This window comes from Chaetura pelagica, unplaced genomic scaffold, assembly GCF_000747805.2.
Source record: "Chaetura pelagica isolate M959 unplaced genomic scaffold, ChaPel_1.0 scaffold142, whole genome shotgun sequence".
NCBI classification, from domain to species: Eukaryota; Metazoa; Chordata; class Aves; order Apodiformes; family Apodidae; genus Chaetura; species Chaetura pelagica.
This window is the reverse complement of record NW_009952973.1, coordinates 7500076-7527273: the sequence shown is the minus strand read 5'-3', so window position 1 is coordinate 7527273 and position 27198 is coordinate 7500076. Positions and strand designations below refer to the sequence as shown.

General features: G+C 36.9%; 1 protein-coding gene across 1 annotated transcript in view; it reads right to left on the bottom strand.

The window, feature by feature from the left end:
• PALLD (palladin, cytoskeletal associated protein) overlaps nt 1-19349 on the bottom strand; it is a 185696-nt gene extending 166347 nt beyond the window's left edge. The window contains exon 1 of the mRNA XM_009995934.1: nt 18304-19349. Coding sequence (XP_009994236.1) covers nt 18304-19349 — 1046 coding nt within the window. The remainder of the gene's footprint in view (nt 1-18303) is intronic.
• Nucleotides 19350-27198: the final 7849 nt, after the last annotated feature.

Sequence of the window (27198 nt, the reverse complement as noted above, 5' to 3'; positions counted from 1 at the left end):
TTGTTCAATTGTTCACTTAGACAAAAAAGCATCAATATCTCAATTAATATGACAAATATAATATAGGTAATGACATTTCAAAATCATTCTAAACTGAAATGCACTTTATGAAATGGAAGTTGTTTGGTACATAATAACATAATGTGACAGCTTTGCCCCTATACAGAAAATGGTGGTCAACAATTTACAAGTGTCTTGAGAAAAAACATTTCACTGCTTAAATTTCAGCTGCATATTTTTTTCTGTACAATAAATAACAGTTCTTTTAAAGGTCCATAAGTAACCAAAATCCTTCAAGGCTGATTTGAAATACCTCCAACTATATAGAACATTTCTCTTACTCCCACTCTCTCTGCCCCTCCAGTACTATTATATAGATGCATACAACAGTGTTTTCACAAATACCTTAAAAATAAATTGAACAAACCCAGTTGTTACAACAAAACAGAAGATAATCGCAGGACCCATCACTGCACTTTTCAGGATATAGTACTGATATTGGCTCTGCCAAGATTCAGTTCTGTTAAGTGAAATACTGCAAATATCTTATGTTAGTGTTTGCCTTTAAGGTGACAGATTTTTACTGTAGAGACATGAATAGCACATGCTGTTCTGTAGCATATATTCCAGTATACTATTGTTCATTAACAACAAAGGTCCTTCCCAAAACAATGGTATTTTGTAGTTTTTCTCTTCTGTTCCCATCCAATTAAAGCACATTTTAAATAAATACAGAAAAAGAGTTAGACTACAGACCACTTCAGAAACAAGAAATTTGTTCTCTTAGGTGACAATCTAATTCTATAAAGCAGAGTAAAATGAAGCTAGTGTCTCTAAAAATATATTACTTTTCAAGTTACTTGATACCTTCACTCTCCCAGAGAAAATTTCCTGCTCTGGCTGATGGCCAAAGAGATTATATAGTAAGAGGCCATATCCTTTTGCCTTTCATTATCTAGGCTATATTTCATAGTGTTACAATGTAATCAAAATACTTCCTTTCTAGCCAATATTTGGCCCTAACACAGATCAACATTTTTTCCATTGGTATTTTAAAGTAGCTACTCTGAAGAAAACATCATTGAATCTTAGCATTTCTTCATTTTGTCTTCATGCTGTGATAAAAATCAGAAGTATTCTCTTAGATCTGTGAAGACTACTCTCTAAGGGTTCTCAGGCTATAAGGTTTCATGAAGCATAAAATTAGAAAAGTGAAAGGGATTCAGATATTAGGTGAAAGGATAGGGTTTTTTTTCTCAACTCAAAATAGACATACCAGAAGAGCCATTTATGGAAATAATATAATCACATATAAATAAGAAAAAACTTTACATTTAAAAAACTTGCAATAATTATTTGCCATTTGCTATTCTCACTTCAAGATCCTCCTGATTTCTGTGGTAAAGCAACAAAAAGCACAGTTCTATTTTCAAAACAAGGTAAGAGAAACAGAACTTGTTGGCCTTACTGAAGGTACACAATCCATGTATAATTTGTCTTACTGGAAGAAATCAGGTTTTTGACCGTGACATAGGAAACAGAGGGGTCTGCATGAGAGATAGGGTGTCTTGTGCAACCACAGTAGCCTGTCATCTTTTCAGAATCAGTATCTGTTTGTATGGATGGAACAGGTCGCAGAAGGTCTAACTAGGAGCAGAATAAAGGAGTCAGGAGTTCTGGACTCTAATGGTAGCTCTGGAACAGAACATGATGCTCTGGTTACAACAACCACAGCTAAGTTCAGACTTGTCACAGTCATTTTCTACAACAGAGTGACTTCATGACATTCTATACCACAGATGTGAGGTGGCTATATTAGGGTGCAGTGGAGCTACAAAAACACAGTACAACTGAAGCCCAGTGAAAACTGCTACAAGACTAGGGGAAATGATAAGAACCTTACTTGCAGCTTGCACTGCTCTCCATTCATTCAACTATGTCTTGCCTGACTGATAACTTGTCTTTCTTGCATCTTCAGATATTTTGTGATCTATAAGGAGAGAGTAACCAAAGGATCTCATGAGGTCTATTGTACTACAGATTTATTTATTTCTATAAACTGGTTAAATCAGATAAAAGGCCAAGCTCTTTTCTGTCCACTAGCTTACTCTGCCTCTCAGTTATCTCTCAGTGATGCCCATGTTTCAGTACAAGGGTATAAGATGAGAAATAAGAGGAAAATAGTCTCCTAGTTTCCTCCTTACTGCACTACCTTTATTATAAAGGGTATTTTGAAATTGGAATTAGTTGTGCAACACGCTTGCTTTTTTGAAGCTTGGAAGTATGAACAAATTGTAAGAATACTGAAACAAGAGTCAAGAGCCTTTCTGTGCCTCACTTGCTCTAATTGAACACTGATCAAAATCAAAGTCAATTTAGCATGCAGCCTCCTCTTGCTTCAGTTAACTAACGAACACTGACACAAGTAATTTCAAATTATGACTACAGAGTTATCATCAGCTTGAAACACATTCCTTTGGAATGGAATCCTTTGTTACTTATCGTGCCTTTTTATTTATTTGGGACCTTGGGTTAAAGTGAACTCTTTAGTACAAGAACTTGCATTATGACTTTTCCCCACCTCTCCTCTCTGCCCCCCAAAATTTAGTAACATTAAGAATACTTAAAAAAATTCCCAGAGCTATTGTGTAGAAAGACTGCATCTGTCAGATATTAATTTCCCTGCAGCCTAATCTGAGAGTTTTTGGCATTCCATTGATCACTGAGCCAAGAAAAGGTTCAGTTTTAATCTATAGGATGCACTAAATAAACCTAATAGAGCAACAGATTTACTTGATCTTATAGCTGAAGCTATCCTACTTCCATTCAACTAAGTTTAATTTTTAGAAAAATACCAGATGCCTCCAATATTTTTGAAGCCTCAACAGTTCTCCTGCTTCCTTTCCCTTTGGCCCACAATAAAAGGTCTTTTTGGGAGTCAAGACTAAATAAACCAGATTGAACATTTGATACTCTGTGTTTAGACAGTTCTGTTTGTTTTGATGTTTTTTTTTAAACAGTAGCTCTTTAAACTGCCTCATAGGACTTCAAATAGATGACAATCTAATTTGCAGTTATTCATATGGTTTCTTTTGCAGGCATAGTGCCTCAAATAATATTAAGCCTACATTCACTGCAATAAATGTAAAGAATGACTAATTAAAGACTTCATGAAAACATTTAGTCTTATGATTGAAAAAATAGGATCTTTTCAAACTTTAGCAGAACTATGCCCAAGTATGTCAAGCAGTATTCCTGCATTTTAATTTCTATCATGTATGTTTCCATAATCTTCAATATGTCATGTAATTTGCCCATGTTGTTATATTTTTTTTAAATTTTCAAGTAGGGAAATTCCTTTATGGTACCACGAGTGAACTTCCGTTACATTAACAGTCATGTGCCTTCCTCCTGAGAAGATTATGCTAACCCTTGATTCACTGTAGAATAAAGAAACCAGCAAAGAAACCAACACATAAATAAATAAATAGCCTACTGTCACTCCTGAACCAAGGTTCAAATACAACTCTCCACTGAAATCCCTTCCAGTTCAGATAACAGGTATTAAAAATTATCATTACACTTTTCAAGACATGAATGAAAAGCTCAGTGCAATGTTTCCATTTCAAAGGTGCACCTAATACACATGGAATGGGTACTGCAATAGCATTAAAACCAAAACAAACAGCCCTCACATTGCAATATCTTTGAAATTTGATTTCACATATTCAAAAGTTTTTGATGCTTACTGCTTTTTAATTTGGTCGAGGATTTATTCACTTTTTTAATAAAGTGAGGAAAAAAGCCTTTTTTTTTTTTTTTTTCCAAATAATCTTATCTCAGATACCTCCTATGTAACCAACAATTTTGAGGGAGATTATAAAACTTACTAGATGGTTTCAGTTTTGAGTAAAGGAATAAAAAAAGGACTGGGAAATAGTTTTTGTACTGCTTCATAAGTCTAAATCAAACAACAAAATAGATCCCATATAATATGGAAGGTAAAAGTAAGTATGAAGCTATTTCCTGCATGCTATTCACCAGTCCAAGTACTCAAGAAAGAATTCAAAGGTTGAAAACTTAATTAGCAATAAGAAGAAACAGAGTTATTCTAAAGAACGACAGGACAGCAATTTGATGAAGTCTTAATTAAATTTCATGTTATTTAGAGCTTTGAGTTGAGGGCAGACATGTTCTACTTGAGGGAAACCAAGACAAATCAGCATCACTATATGGAAGTGGAGTACAGCCTAATTTAGATGCAATTAAATGTGCCAGCTCAGCTGAAGAAGTTAAAAAAGAAAAAAGGAGACAGCAAGAGGATGAAGAAGAGGTACATCTAGTCAAAACTTCTAATTGTATTCTAATGGAAGAAAATACATTGAGCTTGCTTTGATCTCCAAGTTGTATTTGAAAACCAGGCCAAATCTGAGGAAAAACAAGTCCCTGGAATTAGATTCTGGATGTCATGCATAAGTGGAATTGCGAAAGAGAAAACTTTCTGAATAGCTAGAGGGAAAAATAGGGAGAGATGTGTCAGTAGACACATGCAAAGTGTTTTGAAGTCACTTGATTTTTTTAAGAGATATTTGCCCTTCTATGAAGAAAAATTGCTGTTTCTTGAAATACAAGTTGTAAGAAAAGATTGTAGTGTTGAATGTTCTTACAAAAAAAAAAAAGAAAAAGAAAAAAGAAAGAAAGAAAATGTAACAAAGGTAGATTGAAAGTATACAATAAAATACTAGGAACTTCATCCATTCTGTTGTGTGTGATGGTCACCACATCTTCTCTGCAATTGTTTAACTGTAGTTCAATTAGTAGAAATAAGTAAAGGACATTTCTCTTAAAAGAAAACATGTAAGCATGTAGTTGGCATAAAAGGCAGTCAGATATTCTTAAACCTGCTCCCAGGAAGCTCTGCACCTCAGTTTTTATCACTTATGAGCAGGAGATAAGATTTTTATGTACAACAACGGAGTCCTTACAGAGATGTCAAAACCAGATTGAACTAGAAAAAAAAAAATAATAAAAAATTAATAAATTTCCAGTAAGAGCAGTGCCTGAGGCCTCTCTCTAGCATTCCTAAGTAGTGGCTATTTCTGCAGCTCTTTGATTTCACCCATAAATAGTATGTTTGCATGTACTGTAGTTTCCTTGTGTTGCCAATTCACAGAATGCCTTTGGCATATATGAGAAGACCCATACACAGGGTTCGTGGTCCTTCATGTCTCCCACTGTTAGACATTTGTATTCTAATGATCTTTATTAGGTGTGTCAAGAGAGCCTTTCTAAGGAATGAAAAGTTGCTCATTTCACCCCTGACATTCTTTATCTAAAGAAGCTATAGCAGTGCTCTTCATGGGAAAATAAAGAGATAAGCTCCCAAAAGTGCAGCTACAATGTTGTCAGCTAGCACTATGCAAATGTCAGTAAACATAGAAAGCAGACATTTCACTTTGAACTGTGGTTAAGTTTGATACATTATTCTCATACCTTAGAAACAGCCCTGCACTTCTTAATGCGGGAAAGGGTAACCAGGCTTTTTCCAGAACAACGTTTTTTGCTTCCAGTTTGTCTTTCAAAAACTCTTACTGGTGGCAAAAGCAATCTTAATAGAACACCATGTAAGCTAAGTGTAAACAGACTTTAAACTTAAGTGAGGACTTCTGTATGTAGACTAGTATGATTTTGTTTGCTCAATGGCTTCTCTGATGTGTAAATCCTATTAAACCACTGAGTCAGGTTTCAAGTTGTAATAATTCCTGCTTCAAATGTTAAGATTAGAGTTTTTATTTATTTATTTACTTTAAAAGTAAAATATGTAGGTCAACTGAGATCACTGCAACTGCTAGTTTAATTGCTGGTGCTGAATTAGGGGAATTGGCAAGGTGCTGTACAAACCATAGTCAAGAATAGATTTGTCAGGCAACGCGTTTCAGTTCGAAAACAGACTTCACTGAAGTTCATGGGAGATTCACACCACATACTACAAAAATTATCTGAACACAGGCCTTTCCTGAAAAACACAGCTCAATTTTGTTTTCAGAAATATTAGAGTAAGTTATCTTCCTTTCTCTCACTTGAAAGTGGAGAACCAGTAGCCCAATTTGAATAACTTTTTTCTAGGAGAAAAAAAATTCATTTCTTCTCTTCAGATATTCAAGACAAAGAAGGGAATGAAAAGAATACAAATAAGCTTTTCAGCAAGTATGTTTTTTTAAGATTGCTTCCTATTTCTAAGTGTGTGATCTTCAGTGATTTTTGGTATTTATTCTACGGCTTAAATATAAATTCCCTGTTAGACGATGCTCATTTTGTGTTAATATAAAAAAACACACCTAGAGATAATATTCCCCTTCAATCCAACTTTCAAGCTGCCTTTTCCACAAAGAGGTAAGGAACAGATACTTTTCCAAAGGTTATCTGAAAGACCAAATTAGAACTTACAAGAAAATTAAGTGAAGGAGAAGAGGAACCAAAGGACTGCAAACCAATACTATCCTGGTTGTTTCCTTTGCTCTATCGCATGCAGAGCATTGAGTTGTCTTAACCAATCATTTGTATAACAAAAGCAGTTTGAACAATCTGGACATTACAGAATGTAGCAACCTTCAAATATAATAATATCAAGAAAATCATCCATACTTATCATACAAAAACCTCTAGTGTCTTTTAGTTAGTCAAATTGTGCTACACTAAAATCATAGCATAGCAGACTATATAGTTAATTGAAGCAATAATTAATTAATTCAATCTATGTTTAAAATGCAAAGTATTGAAGCGCAGTCCAACCTTGTGCGGAAGGCTGATATAGTAGAACCATCTTCCAAATAGGCAGGAGGCAGAGTAAGACAGTCTGCTTTGAATCATGACGACTACGTTCACTTAAAGGTTACCTATTCAACACCATCCAGATAGGGAAACTTTAATATTGCATCTCCCTTCTTATTCCAAAGCATATTGTTTCCATCCTCATATCATGCAGCTGAAGAACATTCGTTCTGACTACAAAAGCTACGAAGGAACATACTAGAGTGGCCCTGCTGTAACTATTAAACTAAGGAAACCTTTCATTGAAAGACAGTTTCTTCATGAGTTTATTTAGAAATTTGCCCCGGGCCATTTGGCAGTTGTGGGTTCTGGAGTGACTTTGGCTGGAATACTGCACTACGTAAGGTCACGTGCAACCTATTTTTCAATTTTCAAGTTAACACTTTTCTGGATTACAGCAACAGTGGTTATTCTTCTATCCAACAAGAGATTAAGTTAAGCTAATTGAGGTTGTGTTTTAGGTGTGGTGTAGTTTTGTAGTGGTTTTGTTTGTTTGTTTTGTTCTTTTTTTTAAAGGAGGGCAGAGAGGACCCTAGTCAGTGATTTAGAAATACTCTGAGAATAAAGAGAGATTCTAGGCTGAAACTCTGAATCACCAGCCTCTGAATTTGCAGTCAGTAGCATGTTCTAGAATTGCAGTGCCTGGCATCTGTAACAATTCCCCAGTGAGCTGCAAATCACCATCTCCACCTACTTTCTTTATAGGTAAAGTCCCCCAAAATTACCTTTCATGGGTTTTGTGGAAAACAGGCTTTTATAGATTCCTTCTGGCCATATGGCAAGCTTGAGGAAGCTCAGATAAAATCAGCTCTCCTTTGGTCCCAACCCTCCCTAATTATATTTGAAAGCCCTCATCATCAGCAACATGGTTTTAGAAAAAAAGGCAGAAAACATAGAGTAACATCTACCTTTGTAAGGCTAGAAGTGCTTTCCCTTATTCCTAACTAAACAAGAGACTCACTATAGCAACATCTCAAGCAAATAATAAATTGAGAATGAAGTTGTCTATCTCTATTGTCTTAAGGGACAAAGGGTTGCAGTCTTTAGATCCAGTCAATATTAATAATAATTGATAATTAAGACTGTAACATACTAATGCTCTCCGCAGTGTACAGAAAAGATACATTAAAAAAATTAAGCTCAGCATTCTAGTATGGATTATGTTATACTGCTTCTTAACTATATTTCTAGTTCTCCCTGACTTAACATTTGCAGAATAATTCTTTCTAGCAGCAATAATTCACAAGCACTCTTGGGGAAACTATGCAATTCAGAGAGATGAGTATTTTCTCCTCCGAGTTTTGTCCTTTTCTGAATTTGCTTTGATGATGAATGGTTAATCGTAGTTTAGGAGACATAAGAGTCCGTATTTAATTAAGAAATCTGTTACAGTACAGAAACAGAAATTGAGATAATGTCTTCATTTTTTAAAAATCAGTTTGGAATATAATAACAATCTTCAACTATGGAATATTATACATGGTATAAAAAACAGTCATGCATGAGAGAACTCAAAGAATTCAGGAACATAAATCTCATTTGTTGATTTGAATGGAATTCACTTTCTGAGGACTCTCCATGCAGCAACTGTGAGAATCAAATTTTCTATGTGTTAGTAATTCAGAATTAAGGCAGACCCTTAAAAAACAGTTATATTTCTCCACTTTTTCTTAATTTCTTCAGTTCTAAATAAGAACTTCCCTGGAGGATTTTTTGCCTTTTAAAACCCCACTATTATCCTTAGTAACTTCAATTTATCTACCTGAGGCACATATCAGTTGGTCGCTGCAGGTTTTAAAAGGCTTTGGTTCATGCTGCTTGTAAACGGACCCCTTGATAAACAGCTGTGTCAGTTATCTTAATGTAAGTCTTTACCATTTAAAAATAGACAATTCTAAGCGAACAGATCTAAACAGAACTAAGAATGAAATTTGCCAATAAGCATTTAACAGGAGAAGATTTTTTTGTATCTCGAGAATAGGAAAAATCAAAGGCCACTTCTACACCTAACATTGCGTTTGTTAATTTAATTTCATTAGAACATGTTTTCATTCCTGTTATTTTCTGAACTCATTACTTCAACAATTATTTACATTCAGAACAGCAGAGTAACACATTTCCCAGGAAGAGGGGAGCAAATCGGAAAAGGTTTTGATGAGCTTCACATTCTACTAAGTGGGATGTCTGATACTGGAATAAGAATTCTGAAGCAGCACATTTTTTAATCAGCCTGTACTGAACAATAACACTTCAAACACTTTAAAGTTTATAAAACAATAACTTACATAACTCAAACTATACCTATTGTATTGCTTCTTTTCATCCACAACTATGTTTTAGCTGATTATAAGCATGTCAATACACTTATGCATTATCTTTGTTTAAATAACCTGGGGTTTTTTTAGGGAAATAGGTGAAAACTAAGTCAGTTCACATTCAAGCTTTAACTATGGATAACTGCCACTATGAGGTTCATGTTTCTATTTGATTTCTGGGCTTAAGCATGATATTACAAATAATATCTCTGTGCTCACTCACAGCCTGCACAGTCCAACAGAGGCATGTAATATATTCAGCTGTAGCCATGAGTTACTGCAAGCAATTCTACCTCAAAAAACTAACAACCCCCCCTCTTTTCTTCTTTCTATACATCACACAATGATAGTTTGCTTTAGACCTGAAAACATTTATTTACCCAATAACACTATTTTTGCAATGTTGTCTAACTTGACAATGAATAGGAACACATGCCTACACACAAAAGAAAGACCTAGAATTATCTTTATTGATTTTGCAGCTATTTAAGATAATACTATTGCATTGTAACTGGCCCCATTTTGGTTAAGTGAATGTAGCTTTAAACTATTCAACAGGGAATTTGTTTTTATTGAACTGGGTTCTACTTTGCTTTCTTATTCCCAGGAGGAAACTGTGTGAGTATTGCACTCAGCACACTTGTAAGAGTTTATTTGAATATAAGTAGTTTTCCTGCATGAAGAAGTGTTCTTCAACTCCTAGGTTTTTAGGGTGTTTTTTTCTTCCTGTCTCTTAAAAGCAAAGCTGTCATAACAGAGACACAACTTAAAAGACTCACCTTCCCTATCAGAATCAGCTATCTGGAAAGCATATACAAAGGATAATAGGTTCTGATAGCACCTGATGCTACACCTGGCCCCTAGTTACCAGTGTACTAATACTTTATCCATTTTACTAATATGTCACAGTGAAAAAAACATAGTGGAAGAACAAAATGCTAAGCATGCCAGGTTGTGGCCAAGTGTTAAAGAGTCTTCTATGAAGATGGTTATCAACTTGCACTTGTCAAGACTAGTCTATGGGAGTAGAAGGCCTTCAGTTCATGTCAATTCCATTAAATATATGCTTCAGCTACTCACAGGGCAAATCCTTCAGTGGCCTTCCCACAAGCAATGATTTACTGTTCGGCCATTTGTTATCTTAGTGGCCATATTTTCTGTGATATTGAAAGAACTGACAGGTAGTGAGCGATGTGTAGTTGTCAGTTGTACCCTAAATGGGAGATGGATTCTATTTGTCTAATACTTTTCCCTTGGCCACCTGAAAAGCACAACCTTATCAAATAAAAGGAGATAGACAAAAACTGTTCACACATTATACAAGCTGTTTATAAAACGCTGAAATGCTCAAATAAAAGGCACTCAATAAGTACGAAGTATTAATTATTTTATAACATGAATGCATGCATACTCTGCAAGTATACATTACTAATAAGATGGAACAATGAATCACTTTGATTTGAAACAGCATGTTGGTGTTAGACTAAAAGAAACATGTCTTTGTAACAAACTCGTTGCACAAAAATTTTAGTCCTCTACTTGCTTTGACCTGCAGGTAGCTGAAAAAACCCCAGTGTTTTAGGAGTGAGTCTACCTGCTAATTACCTCCAACCCCCAAGCATAAACTTATTACCCTTTCCCATAGGAAGTCCAACCTATTTGAGTTCACAGTGCCCCTAATCTTGAGTTATATACTCATCTATACTGAGTAGTATCACATTAACTGTAGTGTATTACTTATGGAAAATAAAGTAATTGGTGACTGGTCTATTATAAGCACTTTGACATGCAAGACTTCACTACATCAGATAAGATACTTACGCATTTGCATTTTGCCCTTCTGCAACTTAAAGGTATCTTTTTATATACAGGTGAAATAATATAGATAGATTATTCTTCCTGATTTATTTAATAAAATAACGTCTTCTCTACCCAGACTACCTACGTATATATTTAAGAAGTCTGTTAATTTCCTAATTTCCAGAAACATGTCATATTGAGTCAAGTTTACAATACTAAAGGAAGTCCCCTAGTATTTCAGTTGTTTTTAGTTTTTCACTGTTCCTACTGATCGATTCTCCTTTTGTGAGTCACCTCAGATGAGGCAACTGACAGGGGCACAAAGTAGCAAGTATGCTTCTTACATTAATCCATGTAAAAGTTTTCTAGAAGGCAAAAGCCAAAAAGCACTTAAGTGTCCAAGGGGACAACACCTCAGTGAAGGTTTATTCTGTTAAAAGCTAAACTTCCTAATTCAGTTCATTTTACTGTCTTAAAAGAAATGCTATCTCTTCCGTACCTAAATGTAGACTATTTTTTCTATATTTAAAAGTGTAAAAAAACCCAAACCAAAACCATGTGGAATGTGAGCACTCGTGATACTGTAAAATGCAAAGTTCTACCTAAAGCAGAAGCAAGACTTCTTTCATTATTATATCCCTTGAACCTCTCTCCTACATGCCTTAAAAAGCTACCCAGGATTTTAATTTCTTTCATTCTGCAAGCCTCACTGTTGATCAGTGATGGATTTCACTGAAAGGAAGATTTTCAGAGGGTTCACAGAAATAACAGGTCTATTTACAGCTGTTCTTGCACAACCCATCTCAAAATGTGAGCACAATTGTACAAGGTATAAAAACAAGGCACCACTAATTCCTTGACTTTTCTGCTCACTTCACATCTCTGTACTCAGATAAGGAAAGACCTATTATGTGAAGGACTTACTCTTTATTTTTATATGCGTCAGGGAGAAGGTAGGCAAGAGAAATTCTTTCACTCCTTCAACATTACATGGGCTTAAAGGGTAAGCCCACTGCCTATTAAATGATCCATGTTTACATTTCAAATAACAGAGCCCTATTAAACTTTAAGGTTTGTTAGTAAGAACTCACTTTCCAGATGGGTTCTAGAACTAACAAAATAAGCTGAATTTTTACTGCTGTTTAGCAATGTTTCTTCTATGTTTGGTCTGTTACAAAGTTTTAGTCCATAGCCTTCTCTACCTCCCTCAAAGTCCTGCCATCTCTAATTTGCTTGTATTAACTGAAGATTTTCACTCATCAGCTATGAATGTTTGCAGATAAGTCCTACTTGTTCAATTTCATCATCCATGTCTCTAAAGTCAGCTTTCACATTGTCAAAAACGCATTTGTAGAGCATATTTCAGACATAACAGTTTTTTATTAGGAAAGAATGTTTAAACCATCAAGTTTTGAATTGATAATTGTATTTACTTAATTTATAAAGCAACATATTATATCTTTCTAAGGTATGTCCTGTTTAAGTAACATTATTAAACTGCTGTAATTACCCTTAAGAAATTTAAACAATCCAAGATGAGGTGTTGTCTTTAGGCAAATGAGCAAACATGTCAAAGAATACTAAGCATCATATTTTTAAAAGGATTTGCAATAGCACTGCATACCTGTTGAATATCAAAAAGTAATGATGCCAGAACTTACTGACTCCAAATACTCTTCTCTATGAAATGCCTCACCACTCCATCTCTCTTCACATTTCAGTACAGATAAAATAGTCCATTCCTAAGACATGAGCATTCCTTCTCATTTCTGTTCTACTTAGCATCTAGATTCAGTTTTAATTTTCACAGATCAGTACTTTCAATCTGTCCATGACAAGCAGATTATTCATGTATTTCCTCACCATCATACTTCTTGGCTCTTGTTGCTTAGCAGAATAGTGGAAAGGCCCAGAGACAGTATATAAAATTTATACAAATAAATGCTGAAGCATGAAGTAAAAGCGGCTTCTTGGAATATTGCCTCTGGCCCTGTTTCAGCACCACTTCAGTTGGAAATCTATATCTTAAAACTACTTCAATTCAGCTTAGTTTTTAAACTAAAAACGTCTAACATGGACAAAACTATGGTAGAGAAAGAGCTTTCTGAAGACATGTGGTGCCTTATTATTTCAGAGTTCATCCAAGTCTTATTTATTTCCTATGTAAATAAAAGGCAAAAGCTGTTCACATACTTATATTCCATTATGCAGATAGCAGCACCATTTTTCTTATTTTAGAAGAGAATTTTTTTTAAAAAAATTTACTTTTAAGCTTTTAACCATTAGCCATCAAGCACAGAATCAGTTTAAAATGTACTTTGATAAAATTCTCATCTAATCTTTCAGTCTTTTTATAAATACTAGTTAATAAATTATTTATTTATGGGGTATTAGCAAGGAACTTTAGATCTGCATTCTTTTACGGAGAGACAGAGAAAGCAGAACAAAAGAACAAATAAGTGAACTGAGATTCCTTTAAACTTTCAGTAATGTAATCGGAAATACACCAAAACAGAGATATTGGTATTCACAATTAGATCGAGAAAAATAAGTAACTGAGAGGTAATTCTCTTCCTATTTGAAAGAGGTAGCCACTGCAAGAGATTAATCATATAAACCCTTGCTTCCCCAATAAAGCCCACTAGTTCAGAACACTGTTCTAAGACAAACAGAATTAAGAAACAGTTTCACAAGTCACTGAGGTGACTTTCATTGTTACATTCCAGATCTACTCTGAAGAAAACTGAAACTCCAGGGATATCCGATGTGCATAGGTGACATTATATAATGTTCCTATTAATCACAGGAGTTCCTATTAATCACATAATCATAAAGTGGTTTGGCTTGAAAGGGACTTTGCAGATCATCTAGTTCCAACCCCCCTGCATGGGCACGGACACCTCACACTAGATCATGATGTTCAATGCCCCATCCAATCTGGCCTTGGACACTTCCAGGGAGGGGGCATCCTTATCCTCCCTGAGCAACCTGTACCAGTGTGCCAGCACACTCATAGTAAAGAATTTATTCCTAATATCTAACCTAAATCTATCCTCTTCCAGTTTAAAAACACTACTTCTTCTCCTGTCACTACACCCTCTTGTAAGAAGTCCCTCCCCAGTTTTCCTGTAGGGCCTCTTCAGGTACTGGAAGGCTGCTATAAAGTCTCCCCAGAGCCTTCTCTTCTCCAAGCTGAACAGCCCCAAATCTCTCAGCCTGTCTTCATAGGAGGGGTGCTCCAGCCCTTGGATCCTCTTTGTGGCTCTCCTCTGGACTTGGTCCAAGAGCTGTATGTCCTTCCTGTGTTGAGGGCTCCGGAACTGGGCACAGTACTCCAGGTGAGGTCTCATGAGTGCAGAGAAGAGGGAGACAATCACCTCCCTTGACGTGCTGGCCATGCCAGGACACAGCTGGCTTTCTGAGCTGCAAGTGCACATTGCCTGTTCATGTCGAGCTTTTCACTGGCCACCACCCCCCGGTCTTTCTCCTCAAGGCTGTTCGCAATCCATTCTCTGCCCAACATGTATTTGTGCTTGGAGTTGCTCCAACCCACATGCAGGACCTTGCACTTGGCCTTGTTGAACTTCATGAGATTGGCATGGGCCCATCTCTCGAGCTTGTCAAGGTCCCTCTGGACGGCATCCCTTTCCCCCAGCATGTCAACCACACCACACAGTGTGGTGTTGTCAGCAAACTTGCTGAGGGTGCACTCGATCCCACTGTCCATGTCACTGCCAAATACATCAAAAAGCACTGGACACAGTACCAACCCCTGAGGAATGCCACTCATCACTGGTCTGCATCTGGACATTGAGCTGTTGATCACTACTCTTTGAGTGTGACCACCCAAATCCTTACCCAATGAGTGGTCCGTCCATCAAATCCATATCCTTCAGTTTTCAGACCATGATGTGATGCAGGACAGTGTCGAACAATTTGCACTAGTCCAGGTAGATGATGTCAGTTGCTCTTCCTTTGTCCATCGATGCTGTGACCCCATTGTAAAAGGCCACCAAATTAGTGAGGCAGGATTGACCCTTGGAGAAACCATGCTGGTTGCCACCAACCAGCTCCATATTTTCCACATGCATTAGCAGAGCCATCAGCAGGACCTGCTCCATGATCTTGCTGGGCACAGAGGTGAGACTGACTGGCTTGCAGTTAATATTGTTATAGTGTAGAGTGCACTACAATTTTTTCTGCATGCTCTCTTATCTTTTAAAGGAAAGAAGGCCTTTTCCCAGGATTCAGGGACAGGACTTTGGAGTCTCACCCAAACGGTATGCAAGTATTTGCTGTGTCCTTACACGGTTAGTACAGTCTCTTAGCCACCGAATGAGTCTTCGGATTTATTCCAAGGGCACCTCCACAGCTCTCAATCGCTGAACAGCTCTGCACTTTCCCCGGCCGCGGCCCTGCCCTCTGAAGAAATTCAGCCTGCTAGAACCTTGCCCGGGCTGTGTGCGAGTGACCTCTGCAGCCAAGACAGCGTCATTACAGAAACAAAAATTGCATTCACTTCCAATACAACAGTTTTTGAGGTATAATTCCAATATTTTTCCTCTCTTGAAGATCCACGATGTAACGGAGACTAAAGAGGAAATGTATTCTTAGGTGGGAACTTTGGAACAATGTTTTTTTGTTTGTAAGTAACATATTTTCTTCAAGTCTATACACAAATTTTTGTGCTACTGCCACATGAAGACTTACGAATAATTATTAAATAAAACCGATTTGAGGGTGGAACATGAAAGTGTATTAAACTGACTGGCAAGGAGCTTTTCTAGAGACTGAGAAGTTAGCATGAAGCATATTCGCTGCCATTCAGCAATGGTTGTATTTGCAGACTATTATCATAGCAAAATTATGAGTTTCCAAAAGGGAAATACACCAAAAGCTATAAATTAATTGATACTGAGGAGAGTACTTAAAATTATACTTGATTTTAAAATAATATACTGTTATGTCAGCAGTGTTTCTTATGACTTATTCTGCTCAGTGATTACATTTGCTGTCTCATTTGATGAGAACCTACAGATGGATAAAATTAGTTGAAAAAGTCTTCAGTATTAATTAACAGTATTTTTATTTTTTTTTCCTTAAGGGTGGTCCCTCTGTCTCTTGCTAGTACTCTATTTTACAACTCAGAAGTATCAGTAACAGTAGGTTAGCTCTCATATTATCTAACCCAACAACAACAAAAGGTTTATTAGATATTAACTTGCACTGCTTTATTATCCACATCAGTACCATTGCCCAGTTGCAGTATCTTAGTGAGGGAGAAGGAAGAATCTAAGAGAACAAACACACGAGGAGGATTATACGGCTGTCATAATTGCATGACCTATACTATTCCTCTTTCCTGCTTCATGAAAGTCTGAAGGAGAACAAACAGCCAGAATGTTTTTGCACCCGTAACTGTGATTCTTGGTGTTCCTTTTTTCTTTTGTTTTTGTTTGATTTTATTTTTTGTTTGTTGTTTTGTTTGGTTTTCAGTTTGTTTTGTTGTTGGTTTTTTTCCCCACAGATATTTTAAAAAAATAAAATACCAAACAACTCCTCTTGATGACATGACATGGCTGTCATGTGGCTTGACAGGCATTAAAATTTAGGCATTACAATTATATTTTGGGGTAAGCTTTCTGACCTACTGGCAAGCCTCATGATGTAATTCCTTTGTTTAGCATATTCAGATCCACAGCCTGTCTTGGTTTAGAAGTTGGCTTCAGTCTGTAGGGCAATCTAAGCTTGAGTACATAACCAATATACTCAGTGTGATGAGGTACAGCTTTTCTCACTTTCTATACAAGAACAACTGAATGCACATGATGTCTCTATAAATGATCTTTTGACCCAGTGTCTCAATATTCAGCTTGTCTGAGATACATCTTATTTGAAGACTCAGAGAAAGATAAAGGCAATACTGTTGTCTTTAACAGTCAGAATACAAGACTGTCAGGAGATATTTTCTAGAAAGTAACTTTTCACCTTGGAATAAAAGCATACACAAGAACATGGAGCTGTAATATGATATTTCAAAGCTGTCCTTTTTAAATCTTGCTGACATATATCTGAAACTTTCAAACTGACAGTTCTATTTATTCCCTCTGCAAACCTGTACCAGAATTTACAGACTTAAAAAATTTGTTAAAATTATTTCAAAGGAGAAGTTCAGTTATGGTCTGTATCAAGAAACTGTTTATTGATGGATCTGAATTACTAAGTTTGCATAGCTGCAAGGCTACATGTGACTATCTGCAAGGAATCAGGGGTAACTTGATGCAAAATATTAGTAATTTCAAAGTGTTGAAAGACTTACAGAAAATATATGAAGAAATTTAAAGCACAAGTGTTATAGGAAAGTGATTGCTAAGTTCCTTTCAGGACATGTCGAGAACTTAAAAACATTTATGTAGTCTTCAGATGTAACTAAAGAGCCTTACAGGAAGTTCTGAATGGGAAACTACAAATTCTATCCTGTCCAAACATGATTTCTTTGGACAAAATTTTCCTTTGAGGGTATTAGATATGCTCAGTTGACTTGACACCAAAATAGGTTGTGAGTAACTATTAAGCTAGATGTATAATCTGCCTCTACGTGTGTTAAGCAATCCTATTAACATTAAGACTCAGACCTGTGAACTGGCAAACACTGTGCAGTGCTGGTTTACTTTAATTTATACCAGCTTTAAAAGGAAAGAAAGACAGTGGAAAATTGATACTGTCAATGTAGCTTTTATAGCTGTTATAGATACCTGTTAATAAAGAACTTAAACAAACTGAGATAGCTGTTACTTTGTTTTGTCATTAAAAAAAAATAATCAAGTGCACATACATTTCACTACAAAGTATGAAAAGAAGTTTTGAAATGGGGACCATCTCGGTATCTTCTGGAAATGTCTCATGCAAGAGGATATTTGGCTAGATTTTTGGTTATCTCATAGTATAGACTCCAAATCCCATTGGTATGGAACTTAGAGTGATTCTAATTAATTGACAGTAAAAACTGTATCAACTGCCTGATACATTCCCTTCAGGGGCAGATTATGAATTCTTTCACATAGATTAATGAGGTAAGAATCACACAGAATGTTGTTAGAGCCAATTCTGCTTTTAATTTCACCATGAAGCTCTTGAATCCAGTAGAACTTCATTTCCCAACCATTAAACAATGAAACACTCTAAGATAACTAAAGAGGTCAGAATCTGTTATTTCATGTGCTTGCTAACCACTGCATGAGCCACTGTTCTGAAAGGATTGCCTCTAAGCAAGTCCACCATGATACCTGTCCTAAGGTATCTTCCACAGTCAGAAGATTATGATATCCAGTGACCTAGTTAAAAGGCATGCACTTACCTGACATCAGGGACTGGGTTGCCAGTAACTCTGCATTCCAGCAGGACTTTGTTTCCTTCGGCAACTTCCTGGCTCCGGAGCTTCTGAGTGAATTGTGGTGGTGAAAACTGATTCTCTTCCATGTTGATGAAGGGGTGGCAAAGGACCATTTCACTCTGATTGGTGTTCTTCCTTTCAGAAAAGTGTTCTCCATTCAGATGAACCCCTGGTAATTTTGCTTCAGGCTCAGTCTCTTGATGTGGCTTGTCAAACTCCTGGTTCACTGAGGTACCTGGTTGGTTTTTTTTAGGAGACAGGTATCCGCTGTCTGGGGAAGAGGAGTCCCCATCAGGACTTCGGCCTCTTGTCTTTGCTGCCTGTCTAAATAGAGATGACAGTTCCTCTATGAATGTGACAGCTTTGTCACACAACTTGTTCCTGGAAGGAACTTCATCCTGGGATGCCAATTCAGACTTTGGTCTTGTCTTAGGCACACCTGGACTTTCTTTCTCCAAATGTTTTAGGCTTTTAATAAAGCTGGGACTAGCAGTTAGCAAAGGTGAGGTGCTTGCTTGCCTTCTGGAAGTTTTGACAAAACTACTTGCTGTTTGAGGTGTGGTGGATTGCTCTTTCTGATTCCCTGGGAAAATGTGATTTGCGGTAGATGAAGTCAGGCAGCTTGCTTGAGGTGTCTGTAAAGCATCTTGCTCATGCAGTCTGGTATCCTCTAAATAAGGATTTTCTGAAGTGCTAGAAAGAGAGGTGTTGAAATAATGAGAAAAGTCCTGTGCTGCACCCTGATCCTCTGATTCCTTCATGGAATTGGTGATGGCCTCCCGAGCTATGTTAATGCTCTTACATATCTCCTCCTGGGTAAGGAAGGCAGAAAGTTCATTTGAAAATTCCCCATTCTGTATGTCTGATAGGGAATCAAAGAAAAAGTCATTGTAGGATGAAGCTTCTGACATATTTTCAGGATATCCCTTGTTGGTGCCTTTCTCTGCACAGTAAGCCTCCTTCAGCACTGAAGAATGAGGCAATGCCTGGCCACAGCTTCTGTCTTGCATCCTGGAAGACACAAATACAATTCCTTAACAAAAAAATAAACTTGTCAATAAAAACACCTCTATTATATCATGGTTCCTATAAGACAGATAAAAACTGGAAGAGCAGAACCCAACAATGTATAAAATACTCCACATAAATCTTGTGTCTAGAAGAATGGGCTGGGGCTGCAAATCATCTAGGTGGAAATTAGAGCGGTTAAGTGTAATTTTTTTCATGCATTTTTTTTTTCAGAACTATGGAGACATCCTTTATCTGTACCTTGCCTAGCACAAGCTCAATTCCACTGGCCAATCTGAGGAATTTGTAATTTCACATTGATACTATTACATCTATTTTTTTCTGATTTTAGGCTTATGATGATCTGGGGAATATCCAAAAGCAAAACACCGTTCTAGTTGAAAACATTATGGGAATGTATACAAGGATGTTTGTATTAGAAATTCCAAGTTATCCTTTCTTTAATATCATTTTACTTCTTTTGTTAAGGTTTTTAACTTGTTATCTTTCAGTACAATTTAGTAGCACTTTTCTCAACAGTGATAAGTGAAATATCAAACTATCATGTGCTAAAGTAAAACACTAAAAGAAATAGATTTCACAACCTCTGTGTTATCTGGTACCACAGAATTATATAATGTGTATTCGGCACCAGTTTCACCAAGTACAGAAGCATCTATACATCTCCAGTTTTCTCACATCATTTTAGAATGAGGATGAGCATTCTCTGCCTCGGCAAAAGCCAGCAAGAAGCTAGACATCAGGGAAACTGCTCTTTTCCCAAGGGAAGAGTCTGCCCAAAACTCTCCTTACTGAAATGTATATGTCCTGCTGGTCACAAGATTGCAGGTGTAAAGCAATCGTTGTTTCTGCAAAGTGGCATGTTTTAAATTACCTTTGAAAATTATCAGAAGAAGAATTTAATTTATGTAAGACAAATTCTCCACAAGATTTTAAAAAATATTTTCTCAGCATTTCTCCCCTGATAGATAGGTGGCTTGACAGTTGTGAGATGAACTTGGATGTATTTCACTTCAGATTGTGCACACTCCAATCACCTTTAGTCACTTCACAAGAGCTTACCCAGCACGGAGTCATTAACTGACTGATAGATTATTGAAATTCTTGGCCTGGCATACACATCTCTCGATATGCCTGCTTGTCTTGCCAACAGATTACAACTCAACAGATTATACAACTCAAGTGAAGTATAAGGGAACAAAAGCATTTTAGGATTTCATATATGTTTCTGCAGAATACAGTGATAGGCTTATTCTTTGCTGGAATTACACCTTTCTTTCCTTTTATCTGTGTTCACATTGCAAAAAATTTAGCAACCATACCAATCTCTTGCCTACAAAAACTAAAAAAGTATATACAGTATAATTGACAACCACACAGCAGCTTTAAAGAATGAATCTGAGAAGGCAAGCAAACAGTTGTTCTAGAGGCTCAGCTGTTAAGGCATAAACTGGATGAATGCCAGGGAACCAAGGGTTGAACCTGAACAGTTTCTGCCTCCTTAATTTTGATAATTTGGTAAAACTGTGTATTCACATGAACAAAGGTGCTAGCTTACTATTTAGATAACCCATAAATATATGTGTTCCAAATGATATCTTCATTTAAATTTGATCCTAGCTTGCTCACGTCTCAAAATGATACATGACATACTCGGATAAATTTCTCTGGCTTCCAAAACCAAGCTGCTCTGGTGTTTCAGTGGGATACGGGTCAAAGGATTGTCAAAGGACAATTTAGCCCATTGCTAGCCATCCATCACAGAGATTAAAATGAATGTTTTGAATTAAAATATCTCCTCCTAAAACTCAGTTTTATACTCTTCCATTAGCCATTAGAAAAATATGATGGCTACATATATTATAACTTTCAAAGCCCAGTGTCTAAATTTAGGTAAATCAATCTGTAGCTGGGTATTTACAGAAAGTCAAGGAATTCAAACATACTGGTAATTGGCAATTTCTAATGCTGATAAGTCTTCTTGGCAAGAAAGGTCTGGTGCCTAAAAATGGATTTAAATATCTAGCTTTAGACAGCTGAGTGGAAGCTTCCAGTATAAAGACTTTTTTTCAGTCACATTGTAATACACAAAATCACTGTTAGCATAACTTGCAACCACAGTGACCTGGAGGTGAAGTATCATTAACTTGATCAAGTAGCATATAAGATCATAATTAGAATTTTTAATGCTATTTTAGCTTCTCCAAGTTAGACTATGATGTATTTATAACAGCTTTCCTCATCATTACTCATTAGGTAACCATTACTCATTAGGTAATACCTAACTCATTAGGTATTAGGCAAAGCCAGATACTATGGCATTTGAAGACACAAACATAAAATACAATGTTGCATGCAGATCACTGTTTAGCTATACTTTCAGCATTATTGTTTATAAATGATTTATGGGCTCCTCTTTGGTACATATCTACAAATTGCTCACAGTTAAACAAGCATTTTAATTTTATGCTGTTTATATATTTATGCAGAAAATAATATAGATGCTCGAAGGAGTAATACGGTAAATTCAAACTGTAATGGATTACAATAATCTCAGATAACATTTAAATAATTAATAAAATGAAGGTATTGAAGAGAAAAATAACAGAATGAGGAAAACCACAGACAATCAAAGGACTCATTTCAAGAAAAGTACACACAATCTGAATTTGTGGAACCTGTCCAATGAAAAATGTTTACTTTAAAAAATATGAACCAAAGCAAATCTGTTCAAAGTAACAATATGAAAGAAGAAATGTATCTACTAAGATAAAACAAAAATGCACATATTTTTCTTCTGAATTTTGAAATCCTGCAAAATGACTCCCCAAAGTACAGTAATTAAATTGAGCAGAAAATATAAACCAGAAAAATATAAAACAGACCTTACAGTGAAACAGACCTTACAGACCAATATGAAGAGCCTCAAATGTAATTAACAGCAGGTCAAGTTGCTTTTTTTCTTCTTTATCTAATTAGGTTTAAAGTTGCTCCAACTATTCACTAAGGTTTGCTTGGTCCTCAGTAAGCATCAGGACTGTGGTCTGTGTGTTACATCTGCCCTCTGTGACTATATGATTCTTACCCCACTCATCTATATTTGGCAACTGAACTCATGTTTCAGCAGACTGCTGCTATCTGGAATTCCAGTAGAAGCAACATTAAGCCTGGAAGTGGCAGAAAGTTCTGTGCAATTACTACTCAAGAGATTCAGAGAACTTAAATCACTTAAACGAGCAATTTTTGTTGTGTTTAACACAGTGTTTTAGATTGTTTTAAAATATGAATCTGGAATTTTAGAATGTTAATTTTGCTCATGACTAAAGGGCCTAACTCCACAGGTCATAGAAAACAAAGTGTGTGAAAGCTAGATTTTGAAAAATTGTTTATTTCTACAGCATTTTTCCTTACCATATTTTTAAATTTTAAACAAAAATAACTACTTTTATTACAATAAATAAAACAATTGGCTTTTTCTACTAAAAGTAGTGTCAAACTGAGAGCTTTCTTGTGTACCTCAAAGTCTTCCAGTAAAAGAAAAAGATATAGAATCATTTAGGTTGGAAAAGATCCTTAACATTTTTAGGGTTAACAACAGAAATGGTACATATTTTTGTAATAACAGGTAATTATTAATCTGTAATCATATGCTACACTATACGAATAAATTTACCTACTGAATTTTCATATATCAAAGGAAGTAATCCTATCATCAGAAAAGAAGAATGTCCCTCAGAAATTATACACAAAATCCCTGGAAAACATGTATGCTTTAAAAAGAGCCCACAACGCTGACATATATATTAACACTGAAACAATCAAAATGCATCTCTGGTTTCAATAGCCTTGTAGGATGTAATAAGTAACACAGTCAACTATCCCTTTCTGGCTTTGCTAAGGAAGTCCTTTCACCTCACTAAGAATTCCTGTGAGAGTTTTGTCTCAGGAAAGAAAAATTTTCTGTCCAAGAGCACACTTGTGCCTTTTAAGGCACATAATTTCCATTCACACTTAGTGAAAGGAAGAAGTAATCATGAATACTTCTGGTTTAATCTACAGACTTTATCACATAATTTCCACAAATGGAAATAATGTGTGGGTAGGATTGTTTCTGCCAGATGGTAGCCTATTTGGAGTCAAATTCTCTAGAGCAGATAGGAAAAATTGTAGCTCCAAAAAGATGTTACAGACATCTCTCTCTTCTGCCATGTCCATTTATCTGCTCTCTGATTTGAATTCATTTTTTGGGCTGGTACTTTTTCTTAGCTCAAGGTCTTCTAGGTATTGCCTTTCATTTTTTCAGTTTATTCCTTGGTAACAAAGGAAGTACAGCAGACCCACTCTTGTAATAGATGCTCGCAAGAGACAGATAGATCACTATTAGTCCCAGACCATCTCTATTTCTTTTATTTCAGTGGTTAATATAGTATCTTTCTTTACATATTCATATGAGTAATTACTGTCTTGTAATCAGAGCTTCAACAGATTCACTGTTGGATTAGGAATACTTATTTACCTCACAATGTATACAAACCCCATTCTTATGACTTGGGATCCTTACTGTGTTGCAACAAAATCAATAAAAAGGATTTTACTTCAGGCAACTTTACAGTAGCTTGAGTGTGTCAAATAAGAATAGAATCATCATTCTAAAAATTCCAGGCTAAAAACAATACACAAAAAAGGAGTTGGTCATATAAGAGCATATACATACCACTTTATACCTAATTTTCAGTCAGTCACCCCACAGAGCAGAATCCAGGCCCAGTGTCAGGCACCAGTCTCTCCACTAAATGCATAAGCTGGCCACCTTAAAATGGGAGCCAAAAATAGCCTGCATATAAATAGTAACAAACTGCCTTGGGCTATCTTCAGCATTTTCTAGAGGGACAGTTTGGAAATACCTGATTCCTGCAGTCATGTTTAAATTGTTATTCCTAGAAAGAAAATAGATTTGCCTGGAGACAGCTGCAGAGATAATGTTTAAGGAACTGAGCTTTTATGAATACGTTTGAACCAGTGATTTGTGTAAATCAGGTATGCCTATTACTTTTTGTACACCATGATAGAAACACTTGCCCAGAAAATGAAAGATCTGTGTGCAATTTATTCCTAGGGGCTCCAAGTGTTAATGTACAGACTAATTAGGATACAGTATTATACAGCTGTGTTAAGCCATCAACAAATTTTTCCAATGTCATTCTGCTAAGATTCAGGCAAAACATATGCAATAATATGCAATGATGTAGTAATTTAGCATTTACATGTAAATCTTAACAATTAATAACAACAAAAAAACAAGAGAAAGGATATTATGCCCAATGCACTTACCACATTCCTATTGCAGCAATAGTAATATTAATTAATAATAGTTTCTAATACTAGTCAGCCCAAGTCATGCAAAACCTTATGTCACAAACTATAAAGCTATTCTGGTTGTACAACTTTTCCATTCCATGTGATGAAGATGTTACACAATGCAAAAGATTTTCATCATTAATTGGGATAAATATATACAAAATATAAAACCAAGCATGGGCATTTACCCTAGTATTTTATGTACTTACCCGAGAAAGCAAAAAATCTCTGTTCTGGTCTCTGTTATTTTGTATCTTACTCTAAATAGCAACAATAAAATACAAGTAGATGAGCAATCTGCTTTCCAAGACCTGAAGTCAAAGACAGGTTTGTAAACTTCAAATAAACTTCAAGAGCTGCTTCTACTTTAAGCAGCAGAGACAGATAACAATCCCCTTAACTAGTTGCCACAGAACCCTCCAGTTATTTTCAGTCACAAACAGATGTTTTTTCCACTTCTGAAAGTAAAAAAAAAAATAATAATGAAATATTTTCACCTGTGCTTAAACCTACGGGGTTGCTGCCTTGCAGTAGTTTGATGTCATACGTAGCTTTGTGGTTTTGTTTTCCCTCAGTACAGAAACATGTTTAATTTTGCTTGTAAAAATATTTGCAAATAAATCTTACATAGCTAAGCTGATCTATGTTTTTTTATAGAATGCTCTGGAAGTGCATGATGACCTGTCACACAAAGTGAAATAATCAAGTAATGTCAATGCTTCTCAAAAATGCTCTCAAATTTTCCAAGTTTCTGAATGAGTTTCTCTGAGGATTTTCCTCACAGGAAACTGTAGAAGTGCAATGAAAAAGCTCATACACCTTCAGTTTTGCTAGCAGTGGTCTAGAAGAAACACAGCAGTTGTTATAATTAAAGTGTTAAAAGTACAGTTATAATAACCCACACCCTTCTTTTACAGAATACTTCATCAGCTAAGTGACTGAGGGGCTGCAAGTAGGAACAGCTCAATAAACAAAAATATTACAACTTCCCAGAATTGCCACAGCTGTGAGAAGCAAACTGTAAAACAAAAAGGAAGGCTAATAAGCAACTCAGAAAGAACTAATAATGTTTCTTAAAGTAGGGAAGAGATAAAGGTTTCTCAGTCCAAGATCTATGGTGTCTAAGGTCTTGCTAAGGCAACCTACCTCCGGCTGAGAAACCTGATTCCGTTTTCCTTATCTCAAGACTAGTAGAACACTTGTAATTATTCTCTCTCAAAATGCAGCATTTTTCAATAAATCACTAGGCAGACATGCTAAAGCTGAACTCAAGGCCAACTTCTTGCTGAGTGTCTTCAACACCAATTAATAACTCGATGGAAACTTGTTAGAACTTTGCATCTCCTTGCACTGTGATTAATACAGCTTTGCACCCGGGGCTGTGAAGCACACGTGCCCTCACAGGGTTTAGCACAAAGCTGAAGAAAGTAGAGCAAACCACTGGATCCTTGCCAGTAGCCACCAGCACGAAGGTGTCCCCGCCCGAGTTACCTGAGCGCTGTGCGGAGCTGCCGGCCCCCCCCCCCCCCCCAGCCCGGCAGCCCCTGCCTCGGTGCTTATCAAGCTCCCCTGAGGCTCATGACACAAGTATTACAGACACTTGTTTCTGAGCCCGCCTTTCGCCATTTCCAAGGCCTTCCGAGCACGGGCCCGACCTGCGCGCTCCGCAGCCCGACGCGAGGCCCCGCGGGAGAAGGGCGGGAGGGGGTTCGTGCCGAGGGGCTGTGGTGGGAGGAGAGGGGCAGGTGGTTGTTTGAGGGTGCGTGGCCCAGGCAGACCCAGTGAGAGCGGCGGTCTCAGGCGTGGAAGGGAGCCCAGAGCCCCGTGGGTGAGGGGAAGGCAGGGCAGGGAGGGGGCAGGGGGACGGCAGGGAGAGAGGGCAGGGAGAGAGGGCAGGGGGAGGGCAGGGAGCGGGTAGGAGAAGGGCAGGGAGTGGGTAGGGAGAGAGGGCAGGGAGTGGGCAGGGGAAGGGCAGGGAGCAGCCGCTGCAGCCCCCCCGGTGCCTGTGGTGAGCAGGGGGAGCCGTGGGCTGTCAGGGTGTGTGGGGGTGGCATGTGCCATCAGACTTCTTGTCCTGGGGCCAGCATGGATGTGAGGCCCTGCGCTGTTGATACATTTCTCATTCAAATTGCTCCTGAGAACAGAGAGCATGAATAGAGAATCCCATTTGCATGTTCCGATAGTTTTGTAATAAAAGTCCTTAAAAATGTATGTAGGCTGGGCTCACATCTGTGCAGAAGGCCTAGAAAAGGCCCAATTAGGTTAAAATATTTAAGGCATATTACATAATAGTATTAAAGGTCAAGAAATGAGGTGCTAACAAACTCTGGAACTGACAGCCTTCTATGGTTTAAGTAGAAAGTCTATTCCAGGTTTAGCACTTGGGAATGTATACAAATAAGTATTTAAGCAGGTCTGTAATACAGCTGGTATTGCTAAAGCACAGGAAACCAAGAAATCAATTTCCTGCTG